The sequence below is a fragment of the Micropterus dolomieu genome, linkage group LG20 (assembly GCF_021292245.1).
Source record: "Micropterus dolomieu isolate WLL.071019.BEF.003 ecotype Adirondacks linkage group LG20, ASM2129224v1, whole genome shotgun sequence".
Taxonomy (NCBI): Eukaryota; Metazoa; Chordata; class Actinopteri; order Centrarchiformes; family Centrarchidae; genus Micropterus; species Micropterus dolomieu.
This window is the reverse complement of record NC_060169.1, coordinates 26,256,088-26,268,680: the sequence shown is the minus strand read 5'-3', so window position 1 is coordinate 26,268,680 and position 12,593 is coordinate 26,256,088. Positions and strand designations below refer to the sequence as shown.

The 12,593-nt window shown below is 38.8% G+C and overlaps 1 protein-coding gene and 1 long non-coding RNA gene across 4 annotated transcripts in view; one reads left to right on the top strand and one right to left on the bottom strand.

Moving 5' to 3' along the window:
* The first annotated feature begins 576 nt into the window (after positions 1-576).
* bcl2l10 (BCL2 like 10) lies at positions 577-4,439 on the top strand. Of its 3 annotated transcripts, none has more exons than XM_046033602.1 (3): positions 577-720; positions 1,783-2,247; positions 3,538-4,439. In XM_046033602.1, exons 1-3 carry the CDS (start codon positions 688-690, stop codon positions 3,658-3,660), a joined length of 621 nt encoding a protein of 206 aa, XP_045889558.1. In that variant the 5' UTR covers positions 577-687; the 3' UTR covers positions 3,661-4,439. The 3 variants fall into 3 exon arrangements, with proteins under 3 accessions (XP_045889558.1, XP_045889561.1, XP_045889560.1); XM_046033605.1 differs by lacking the exon at positions 577-720 and adding an exon at positions 897-991; XM_046033604.1 differs by lacking the exon at positions 577-720 and adding an exon at positions 1,023-1,265.
* A 3,357-nt stretch (positions 4,440-7,796) lies between these two features.
* Positions 7,797-12,593, bottom strand: part of LOC123959128 — a 7,021-nt gene continuing 2,224 nt past the window's right edge. The window contains exon 4 of the long non-coding RNA XR_006822233.1: positions 7,797-8,858. This is a non-coding gene — a long non-coding RNA (uncharacterized LOC123959128). The remainder of the gene's footprint in view (positions 8,859-12,593) is intronic.

Here is a 12,593-nt window from a genome sequence, read left to right as displayed (position 1 = left end):
ATTTACTTGAGCAATCGATGAGTTGCTTGGTCTATAAAATGTCAGAAATAAATAGTGACATTTTGAAATTGCCAATCCAAGACTCCACAAAAACTCCGGAAATACTCCCTTTACAAGAAGGTGGGCTCTTTTTCTTGTTTTTATTTAATTTTTTTTGCATTCTTACTTAAAACATGACCTCAACAATTAATCGATTGTCAAAATAGTTGCAGATTAATTTTCAGTCCATCAGTCGACTCATCATTTCAGCTCTACCCTACCTATAGAAACGCACATACACTTGGCTCTACTGTTCATTATTCCCTGCAAACTACTGCAATGTGGTGATTTTAGAGCTGTATTACTTATATGAGAATTATATATTGGGCCAATATTAACAATTGAATGCACAAATACTGTGCCAAGACGATTCATTCCAACAAATGAATTTAGCCTCAATAATTGTATTTATTCCAACCCTTTTTTGGTATCTGCAAATTTTCCATTTCCCTTGTGTGAACAATTAGGTGTGTTTGTGCTTTCAAGTGGGAGAGTGTTTCCATCACTGTAGTCTTTTGTGACGGGACTTTTACGGGGTTTTTTGCGGGGGGCAGATGTTCAACATAACTGGAGGCGGAGTCAGACGATAAAGAGCAGCCGGCTGAAGGGAAGCTGTGAGTGTAGCAAGGTTCTCCTTCCGCCGTCCGTATGTGCAGAGAGCAGTCTGATATCGCTGGGAGGGTAAGCTTTTGTTTATTTTACGCACGGAAACTTGTGTTTAACCTGTTTGTATACGCGCCCTATACGAAATGTGAAAGAGCTGTGTGTGTACAATGGTACAAAACGGCTTCTGATGTCTAGATGTGGCTCCCGGAGTTGAGCTAGCTCACCGCAGCCTGTGTGAATGCGGTCCTTTGTGTCCTCCATTGCTCTGGTGACAGATCAGCGGTCTGTTAACGGCTAGCCAACTGCAAGTTCGCCCGTAAACCCCGTAACAAACGGGTAATTAACGGTATGCACCTCTCAGACTACCGTGTTATTTTATCTGTCTGTTAGGGTATTAAGTTAAGTTAACGTTGGCTGTATTTAGCCTTCGTAGTCGTCCTCCGGCTTGTAATAACCGAGAGCTAACGTTAACACAAGCTGCGTCTTTGCCATATAACGCCATTTCTGTTGGCGGAGCTCCTAACGTTAACGTTAGCTGCCTTCAACACTTAAACAACTTACATAACGTTACCTGGTCAAGCTTGTGCTTTGTTTCACACCTGGTTGAAACTAGAGAGCGGGTCAGTAGCTACTGATACACGGACACGTCTTTACAGCCGAGTTTTACACTGTTTCATAAAATAATTGGCCATTGTTAGTATAAGAATAACGTTACTGGGTTATTTCTAAGAAAAGCTGATGCTAACTGAACCAGCAGAGCTAATGGGAAACGATGATAATTGCTGGAAGTGCTGATTGGAAGTAACAGCTAACGTTAATTGGTCTACAGCTGAAACAGTTGATAAGTCAGTTGGCATAAACTTAAAAGGCATTCATTGTAATACACTAACTAATGGTTTATAACGTCAAAGTCAAACTATGTTTGTGTTTTACATTATTATAAACTGACTATGTGAGTGAACTGTTGGGTTGACAAAACAAATAATTTGAAGATGACACCTCGGGCTCTAGTAGATAAAATCATAATGAAAACAATTGTTCATTATTTGTGGTTCTTCGTAGCAGTACAAATACTCGATCCTCACAGCAGGTTCCCTTTATTCATTAAGTCAAGTGAATTGTTATTCCCCCCCTTAGAAAATGTCGTGCGGGCTGTGGAAAGAGACCCTGGCCCTGGCAGAGGACTACCTGTTCCTGTGCTGCAACAGCCCCCGGCCAGCCCCTCCACCTCCCAGCGAGTCAGCCACTGCCATGAGGCGCCTGGCCCAGGACATGGAGGCGCAGCACCAGGCTCGCTTTCACTCCCTCGCGCAGACCTTCCTGAGGCAGTGCGGGCCGGACCCCTGCTCCAGCCTCAGGAAGGTGATGGAGGAGCTGGTGGGGGACGGACACTTGAACTGGGGGAGGGTTGTTTCCCTTTTCACCTTCACTGGGGTGCTGGCCAGACAGCTCCTGGAGCAGAAGGGCACGAAGCCGGGGCTGGACCCTGGGCAGGGGCAGGAACACGGACAGGAATCTGGAAACTGCAGGGGACTGGCAGAGACCATAGCTGATTACCTGGGAGAGGAGAAGAGAGACTGGATGCTGGAGAATGATGGATGGGTAGGTCTTAACAACGTGTCTGTTTCTAAACAAGCAGAGTTGCTTAAGTCAACACAAACATTGTAGATAAGAGAAGAGTTTTGATCATATCTAGGGTAGTATACCAGTTTAAAGGAACTGTTAAAAAAAATCCCAATAAGACCTAAAAGTGAAAGTGATGTTTTTAGGCCTCTGGTGTTGGAAACCACCTAGTTTGATAGGATCATGTTTGCTTGCTGCTCCGGTGTGTATATATTCAGATCTATGTGTAAACGTGGCTTAAAAATGGCCAGAGTTTAGTTTAGATGCAGCCTCTTTTTTCACTTTGGTGTTTGCAGATGAGACAAGCACGTCTCATGTGTCTGCTGTCACTATATGATTTTGTAGAGTAGCAATAGGCCAGATTCTAAGGAATGTGTGCCACAACAAGACAGACCTCAGCCTTAGATTATCAGTGTTATGTAGTGGAATAAGGAAGAGTTATGGTGGACTCTGGGTAGACTAAGGTCCCAGAAGCCCCACCAACTGAACACAAGTACAGTTGAATGACTCCTTTTGTGAATGGGCTGGCCCACTCCCAAACACCCACGTAAACACACACACACACACACACAAACCCGTGCCCCTCCTTTCTTCAGCTGGCAGCTGGTTTCAACAGACACATAACCAGCTCTGCCAGATGGACTTTGTAGTAACAGTCAAAGCTTCAGTGTGTTGCATTTGGCAGCAGCCATATTGAAAGTTGGCGTTGTATGACTAGAAAAACAAGCAGCTGTAAAGCAGCGAAACACCTGGAGCTGAGAGCAGGTGCACTCACTGATTGTGCGGCTTCAGTTTGAAAACATGATGGGAGAAGTGCAGCTGCTGGGGAGCTCAACAGCTTCTGACGCACCCGGTTTTTACCATATAGCCGATAAAATCTGCTCATTAATATAACCAAATTAAATATTTCTATGTAATCTCTAGTTAAACTGCCACTTCTTCCCCTTATAACTTCAGGTTGACACTTATTTATTTTTCACTTTGAAAAATTGCCGTGCCATCAGGAAAGTTGCAGATATCAGCAGCAACTTCTGACTGCAAATATTTTTGTGTTTGTGGAGAAACACGGGGCTGTGATTATGACATACTTTCCAAAATATATCGTGTAATTTCCACCAGCTGTCAGCTCAGCCACTGTTGGTTGGAAGTCATTTTGGCAGCTAATACTTACTCTTTTTTTGTAAAAATGAAAGTAGCAGATAAATATTCTCTCTTGGTAGTAAACAAAGTTTCATGCTCTTAACTTAACTTTTTTTTTTCTCCTCACAGGAGGGGTTCTGTAAGTTCTCCCGCAGTGCCAGAGAAGTGAGTCTGGATTCGTCCATGAAGAAAGCGCTGTTTGCAGCTGCTGGCGTTGGCCTCGCTGGACTCACCTTCCTCCTGGTGCGCTAGCTGGCCTTCCTGAAACACATGCTAACGTGATAGCTCATCCATGTTCTCCTCCTTTTATTTGGCACAGTTACGTAGACATTTTAAATTCTAATGTCAATGCTGTAAAAACAGTGAATTCAGGGTTGTAATCTCATCAAATTCATCAACTGAATGTTTGCACATCCTCCAACCCCACGCACACATGCATTTAATACTGACATTTTGTCACTTGCTCCTTAAGATTGTAAAAATGATCTCAATGCCTTCAGAAATTTTGGAGTAAGTGACCTCAGTTTGCATATCTTAGACAGGTTAATTAGCAATTGTTCCGAGTCCTCTTGTTTTCTAAGCTTGTATTTTCAGCTGTGTAGCTAAAAGACTTTCAGATTTCAAATTTCCCAACAGCTTCTGGTTTTGGTTTTAAAATTGTCTGCTGCCTTTTGTTTACCTGAGTTGTGTATGTGGTCTAGAGCCATTCTAGTGTACAATGTATAAATTAATATATTATATTTATATGAAATGAAACTGATCCACAGCTAATTCAGTTGTTTCATTGTTTTCAAGTCTGTCCTACATCCATGTGATGTTTACACAGGCTATATCCAGGGCTGATGACCACACGGTGCTAAGATATGTTGAAATCTTTCTCATATCATTCCAACAAACCAGGGACCAATCTGACTTAGAACAAACCTATTGCCCCCCCTCCCCCCAGATCTTATATTTTTTACATTATTTGTTCTATTTATTTGTCACAGTTTTGTTTGTTTGTTTTTTAAATAAAAACAAAGTAATCATGACTGAGTCTTGTGATTGAGTGCAGTGAAGTATTTTTGTGTGTGTGTGTAGTGAATATGATTGGTAAATGGTTCTCCCTCCCTTTTTATATGCAGACATAGTGTCATGAATAAGAGATGTTCTGCCGTCTGTCTGTGCTCCTCCAACCGTCAGTGATCAAGTTACACTACCGGGCCACATGCATAAAATATCCTGAGACCAAAATGGACTCTTAAAGCGTATTTTCATGGCATGTGAATTAAGAATTAAATCGGCTAAGAAACCAAGTGAGACGATACAAAAACACCAGAGATGAGTTGGCACAACTCTCTATCACTAGAAAAATACTTTGTTCATATATAAAAATTATGACATAAGAACTGAATGACACTGATTTTGGTTATATTTTTAATTTGATCTAATTTCATTTATAAAATTTTGTTTCTTGATTTAATTTAATCAAATGAAATGTTTTATCACATTACATTACATGTATCTAATTGAATTTATACTTTAATTAAATGTAGAGTTTTCATAAGTGACTGTTTTATAGTTTCTTCAGATGTTGACAATCTTAACTAAAGGTCCACTTACTAGATTCTCTGGAAGGTTTTCACCATATCTCAACGTGTGAAATTGGCAGTACTGAAAGATTTAATGTCATTTAAAATGTTTGCAGTTTATATAATATTTTATTGACAGCGGCTTTTAACTACATCTCCCAAAACGAAAACATTTAAACATTTTTACAGAAGTCTGCTGGCTGTAACACTCTTACCAAGTGACACTAGGCTTTTTATTGATAAAATAATATTTTGGTCAAAGTGAATGTTTTTGCTGCCCCCAGTGAAAAGCGCTGGACTTCACTGTACCAGAGTCACCCAACTGGATCTCCGGTTGCTGTGGCATCGCAAAAAACCCTGCCGTCATCAGCTTATAGAGAAAGAAAAAGCATCAGGTTGTCAAATCATATCAGCTTTCTTTGCTCCACCATCTGTTTCCAAAACAAAATCAGCACACCATGTACGGAAACACACACCTGACACAATCTCCCACATGACACCTGAAAGCGTCTTAACGAATGATTTTAGTCCATCAGGCACTCAGGTTTAAACAGACGGATGAAGATCAGTGAAGAGTTTTCTAACATTGTTGTCAAACTTATAAAGCAAGCATCGTTAAATATGAGGTCATTCTTTTTCCTGCTAATATTTTATTTATATTATTAAGTAAAATATTTTTTTCACCACTGTTGCACAGCCAAATAATGTTTTGGAGTATAAGATAACCTCCAAACATGGGTTGGTTACCTCTGAAACAAGCTTGTACAAATACAAAAACAGCTTTGGTCACTTCCTGCCACGTGCGGGAAACCAAAAACATTAAAACACTGACCAGAACATGAAATTTAGGTTAAATATCAATTAAAAAAATATATATAAAAGATTGACTATAACTATGCTAGGATATCTTTAAAAGCTCCAGGTACACAGTGGCATTGAGATTGTCAACATGATTTTACTAATGAATCAAACTAATAGCTTTTTCCAGAAGATAATATTGATAATAAATCAACTATAATTGACTGGAATCTCTGTATCTCACCAGCAATTAACAAACTGCTTCATAGAAAACAAATAAATACAGACAAACAAGATATATTAAACTGACAGAGAGTCAAAAACTTTTCTGTTACAAGTGAGGCCTGTGTGTTTGTGTTTGTGTTGTGTTTGTGTTTGTGTTTGTGCCGTGACACCATGATGTCATTGTGCCTGCATCTCTCCGACTTCTCATACGCAGACAGAGAGACCATGTATTGGGCTTTCCGTTTAGTTGGTGAAGCTGAGCATTTCCTACTGTACAGGGGGTAGTTTCAACACACACACACACACACACACACACACACACACACACACGCTGTATTCACACTTTAAGTATTTCCTCCATTACACTCACAGCACACAGTTTCACTTTATGATACAGAACCGCGACGGCTTCCGATGTGGGTTCCGATCTGTGCTTCCTGTTGATAGTGTTTTACTCTACCAGTGAAACACAAACAGCAGACAACTCTTGTTATTCTCATTATCTGTTTATTTTACGGATTATAAGGTACAGCGATTACATGGACAGCAGTCCTGCTTTAAAACTCTGATCTCTGTCCCTTTAAAGGATACATCTGGATATTCTTCAGTCCAATCATTGTCAATAAATACCATGAAAAGACTAAACAAACAGCGGATTGACCTTGTTAACAAGTATTGTCTGTGTATCTGAAACCTGACATAGTTTATTTCTTTGTGCCATAGAGTTCCATTGATGTCCTTTTATTAAGACGAACACTGTAGTTTATTCTGAGTCAATCCCATAAACACTCTGCTGCTGCCACAAATACTCACCAGAGCAGCGAACCTGTGGCTGAAAATAGTAAATAAAATAGTCCTCAAAAAATACACCATTTGCTCCCATTTGTTTGAGAAATGTTTGCTAAAAACTACAGCTGTTTTTGCAAATTGTTTAGCCTTTAAAAAATAAGTGTATACCCACCATGACCTGTTTTAAAAGATGTACCTCTTCAGTATGAAGCTGTGAGCTATGAGCTTGGGGCTGAGAAAGCATTGAGGGTTGGACTGCAACGTTGTTGGTTTTGGTCTTTTCATGGGATTTGTTGACAATAACAAAATTATAGAATCTATGTCTTTAACATGATGAGCAGGTGCTGATCAGAGATCATTATGGCTGGGGCCATTGATTTCCAGATGGGTTTTTCAGGTCTAGACCTGCAGCTTATGTCACATTCTCATTGATCTGATGGGTTTCTGTTGACCTCAAGGTTGATCAACACATCAACAGGCAGACAGCTGGTCCAGATGTCAGAGATCAGTGCTTAGTTTGTTCACACAGGAAGTGTCGAGATATGATTAAAGGTAGCCTGGGACTCTCCCCAGCTGATAGGCAACTAAGTACATGTTGTACATTTTACTCCACTACTTTTATTTGACTGCTATAGTTCTGTTGCATATTCAAATTTAAAGAAAAATATATTAAATACATTAACCTAACTCTCATTAAATAAAATTAAAGGAAGCTGTATTCCCATCCCATGGTGATTTCTCAGATATGATTTGATTTTATATGGTGCAGAGGGACATGTGAGCGGGAACAGTTCAGGAAGTCCGGCTGATCTCTGTTGAGCTGGATGATCGTATCAGTCGGTCAGACACACAGCCGGTACTGTCAGCTCTGATCCTTACACAGAGTGAAATTTGACTACAGATTTGCCTGCATGGCCTCCTTGTCCTGAACAACTTAACACTGTTTAAAAAGGGGTGTCAAAATAATCTAAAAAGAGCAGATCGTTGGTTTCCAGTGATATTTTATTGTATAGTAGGAAAATGTTTTTGTTGAAATTGATTACAAATGATAAAAACAGTATAACAATACAATAAGTTATTTAAAAAGTTCAAATATGTAATGATGATTTAATGTTTATCTAAAATGTCAGAATAGTAACAAAGATGGCAGCATAAACACAGTACTTAGCTCTTTCGAACAAACACCATCCAGGTAAAAGTACAGGTATATATTTGAGAAAGTAGGGCATATATGGCAAGTATGAATATAAAATAGATTTGATATGTATACATACATTGATTAATTTTCTTGCTGAGGATTGAAATTTAAAAATTGTCCGGCACATAAACGTTATCAAACAGAAAACTGGCTTTTTTACACTTGGGTTTTTGTACAGAATAAACAAACAACATATAATGGGCTAATTAGTGGGCTTTATAGTTTTCCTGTTTCCAGTCTTTATGCTAAGCTAAGCATCTGCTAGCTGTAGCTTCTGTAACAGACAGCCTCTCAGTACTAACTCTAGGCATGAAAGCAAATAGATATTCTAAAAAAGGCCAAACTAAACACAGACCTGAAACTTAATCTAAACAAAGAGAAGCTCAATGAAATATAATATACTGTATATGTGGCTTGATAAAGACTCACATTTTTTGATCACCTGAGTAAATGCAGCTGTAGAGATGTTTTATGTATCAGCACATGCCAGGCAGACATGATGAGAGCAGCTCCTCAGGCTCCAGTCAGCTGAAAAGCTTCCAAACTTGCATCGTGTGCACGCTAACTGTTACATGTTTTTCAGCGTGAACATTCATAAACAGAAGTGCAGATCAGTGCCTGGCTCCTCAGATTTGCTCTCATCATCTTCTTGTTTTTGTCAGTATTCACAGTGAAGATGATGATCTGATCTTCTTCTATGGCTGACAGTGAGATTTGGATGTTTTGATTTTGAGACAAACTATTGTTCATACAGCTGATATTTTATCCTCCATCTTCTAATGGTTACAGCATCTGTTCTTACGATTTGCTGGCTTTGAAGCTTTCTCCACTTTTCCTCCATTAGCAACCTGCGTCACCATCTCCACCATCTGGTCACATGAAAAACAAAATAATTTTGTAGTGCTATAAAGGACTGTTTACTTTTAGCCACGCTAGCAGCATTGATCTGGGTATGGCAGTGTCTATCAATCAGTCCACTAGTTTGGTCCAAGGTGAAATATAGCTGGATGGATCGCCATAAAATGTGAAAGAGACATTCATGGTCCCTTCAGGATGAATCGTAATCACTTTGATCCTCTGACTTTTCATCTAACGCCACCATCAGGTCAAACTTTGAATTTGGTTACTACTTTTGTTCATGACTAAATAAGCTTGTGAGATGTGCTAATTGGTAAATGTTAGCATGCTAACACTCTAAACTAAGATGGGGAACATGCTAAACATCAGTAAGCATTGTCATTGTGAGCACATCAGCATGCTGACATTAGCATTTAGCTCAAAGCACCGCTGTGCAGCCTCAGAGCTGCTAGCATGGCTGTAGACAGGGACGTGCACAAACATTTAGAAGGGCTGTTGCTCGAGCCTGAAAAATGGGCACCATCAATTAAAAAAATTAAGATGAATGAAATCTTTATAATCACATTATTGCAGATATAGTTTCTTGTAACTAGTTTAAGCAGCAGTATAATTGTTCCAATAAATCAATTTGATTTTAAAAGACGTGTACCTTATGGTGATCACACAATTTCAACATGGCACTATGGTCCTTCATTTAATGACTTGTTATAGACAGCAGAAGCTATGAAGAGCGTTTAAACATCGCGGGGTATAAAACATAAACTCGTTGAACCCAGATGATTATAAGTTGATACTGTCTACATCATGTAAAGTAAAAATTTAAAAGAAGATTTTGCAAATCCGAGTCATCAGAAATCTAATATGCTTCACTGTATCATCCAAAACCACGTATTTTATTGTTACAAGTATATGACTGCATCATATCTCAATGAATGACCCTATTTGTGGCCATACAAATACCTTCTGCCAACCACAAACCACATCAAAGTTTCACAAGTGAAATCCGCCTTATTGCAACAAAACTGCGCATTGTCTGGAAGCATAGGTGGAGATTTTTATTGACAGGGCATCGTTTTGGTTATACCAGATGTCTATCTGATACTGCTGTAGCTAAATTTAAGGAAGTGATTTCATCAGCTTTTTATTTATTACCATGTCTCAACATAACCGAGGACTCCTATGCTAATTTCTGTTCCTCCCAAATTGATCATGTTGATAGTGCTGCAGACCCACTGCGAATGAAACTCGACTCTGTTGCCCTTTAAAAAAGAAGATAATAAAACAAAGTCGGTTAGCTCCATGGTATAACACAGAAACTCGCAAATTAAAGCGAACAACGCGGAAAGGAAATGGCGTTCCACCAATCTGGAAGAATCTCGTTTAATCAGGCAAGATAGTCTTAAAAATTATAGGAAGGTCCTTCACAATGCCAGAGCAGCGTATTACTCATCATTAATAGAGGAAAATATATATTTATTAGATTTACCGCGGCATTTGATACCATTGACCATCATATCCTATTACAGAGACTGGAACATTTAATTGGCATTGAAGGAACTGCTCTAAGCTCTAAGTTTAAGTCCTGTTTATCAGATCGATCTCAGTTTGTACATGTTAACGATGAATCCTCCATGCACGCCAAAGTCATTCATGGAGTTCCACAAGGATCTGTGCTTGGACCAATCATGTTCACTTGCTTCCTCTAGGCAATGTTATCAGGAAACACTCTATAAATTTTAATTGTTATGCAGATGATACTCAATTTGATGGATTTCTGGAATTCTTTACTATCAGTCCATTAAGACTCTTCAGCTGATCCAGAATGCTGCAGCACGTGTTCTGACAGGAACCAGGAAAAGAGATCACATTTCTCCTGTTTTAGCTTCTTTGCATTGGCTTCCTATAAAATCCAGAATAGAATTTAAAATCATTCTGCTCACCTACAAAGCTCTTAATGGTCAGGCACCATCTTATCTTAAAGAGCCCATAGTACCTTACTACCCCACCAGAGCACTGCGCTCCCAGAATGCAGGGTTACTTGTGGTTCCTAGAGTCTACAAAGGTAGACTAGGGCGTTCAGCTATCAAGCTCCTCTCCTGTGGAACCAGGTCCCAGTTTGGGTTCAGGAGGCAGACACCATCTCCACATTTAAGAGTAGGCTTAAGACTTTCCTCTTTGATAAAGCTTATAGTTTTACATTATGGAAAATAAAATATATTTGAATTTAATTAACTTCTGATGGATACTCTATTCTATCTGTCATGTGTGTCCAATGAAGTCAGAAACCAGAATGCTGAATCATCTGGATCTTTCTAACTGAATTCAGGTGAACAATTGTAACTATGTGAATGTTGGGTTAATTTTGTTGCAAATGCTATTATAACCCAAACCCTAAGTTATGATTGTATCTGTTAATTATTATTTGTTGCTGAAGAGCACTAAAATAGTGTTCTCATAAGTAAATAACCAGCAGTCCATCAAAATTAAGATTAATTAAGATCATCGGTTATTTATTATGCCCTACTGTAAGTAAGATGTCACTTTTGAAAATAGGTGATATCTGTCTCAGTCAACACACAAACCTGTTCAGTAACAGGAAACCCTCCCATCTCAAGCTTGGAGTAGATCAGCTGACCATTCACTGACACCTCAAAGCTGCCTGTGGTGGTGAAAAACGAGAAGTCAATTCAATATAGAGTAGTGCATGTCATGATGTGTATTGACACATCATGACATGCACATTATATGTATTTGTATTATAGCCAGTGAAACAGGTTTCTCTGAGAGGCACAGTACAGTATGTCAGTAACACCGCTAAAAGTCAAAGTTAGGAAACTATGAGCTCCCGTCAGCACAAGGAAACCTGAGAACAAAAACAGTTATACTTTCACAAAAGTGATAACTACATATTGTACGCTTACACTTTGATAACCCTGTACATTTTTATGTAGGCTAGTATCAAACATTTAAAGACTTTAAGGCAGGATTTGTACTGGGTTTGCTGAATCTTTCGGATGTCGTGGAAATTGTATATTTATTGCTGGTGAGGGATTAAGCAATTAATTGAGTAACAACCAACCATTGTCTTTAAAGAATTTATTAATAAAAAGGGAATGACATCCCTCTTGTATGGCTTGAGTGAAGTAGGCTTTATGATGATGGTAATTAATAAAGGAATACCTTATCTTTATGCTGACTTTGTGGAAGTCCAACTTGAGCTGATTTGCTCATCGCTATGTTTATCTCAGTCTCTGCCATAACACTTTGCTGGGTACATTTCTTTATTTCTAGTCACTTAATACCAGCAGCTGCTTCATTAACTATTTCAACTCCGACAGAGCACTGGGATCTAATTTCCAAACTCCATTTCCTCTGGATAATCTGCACATCAGGATTTCAGGGAGTTCACACCCATCATCTGTGTTTCTTAGATCAGACAATGGAGGTTGAGGGAGAAATTAATAAATTAGACCTCATCCACAGTCTTTTGAAAATGTAAACAAAGGTTTTGCCAACTGATCCAAACACACAACTCTAACCCATGATATCTTTTTATTTACTTATTTACATCACTCATTACTAAGACCAGCAAGAGTGGTTTTATATGATGGGTGGTTTGGCTATAGTCACCCAAAATAACATCTTATGGAGTTCAAGATGCTCAAAAAAGAAGGATTTTGACATATAAATACACAAACATGTTTTTCACTATGTCTTTAAATATCCCATTGACTTTTAATTAACTC

Coding starts and splice junctions, on each gene's coding strand:
- bcl2l10 (XM_046033602.1), top strand. CDS start 688: ATGTGCAGAGAGCAGTCTGATATCGCTGGGAGG. Junction 721..1,782: donor AGTCTGATATCGCTGGGAGG/GTAAGCTTTTGT, acceptor TCCCCCCCTTAG/AAAATGTCGTGCGGGCTGTG. Junction 2,248..3,537: donor TGCTGGAGAATGATGGATGG/GTAGGTCTTAAC, acceptor TTCTCCTCACAG/GAGGGGTTCTGTAAGTTCTC.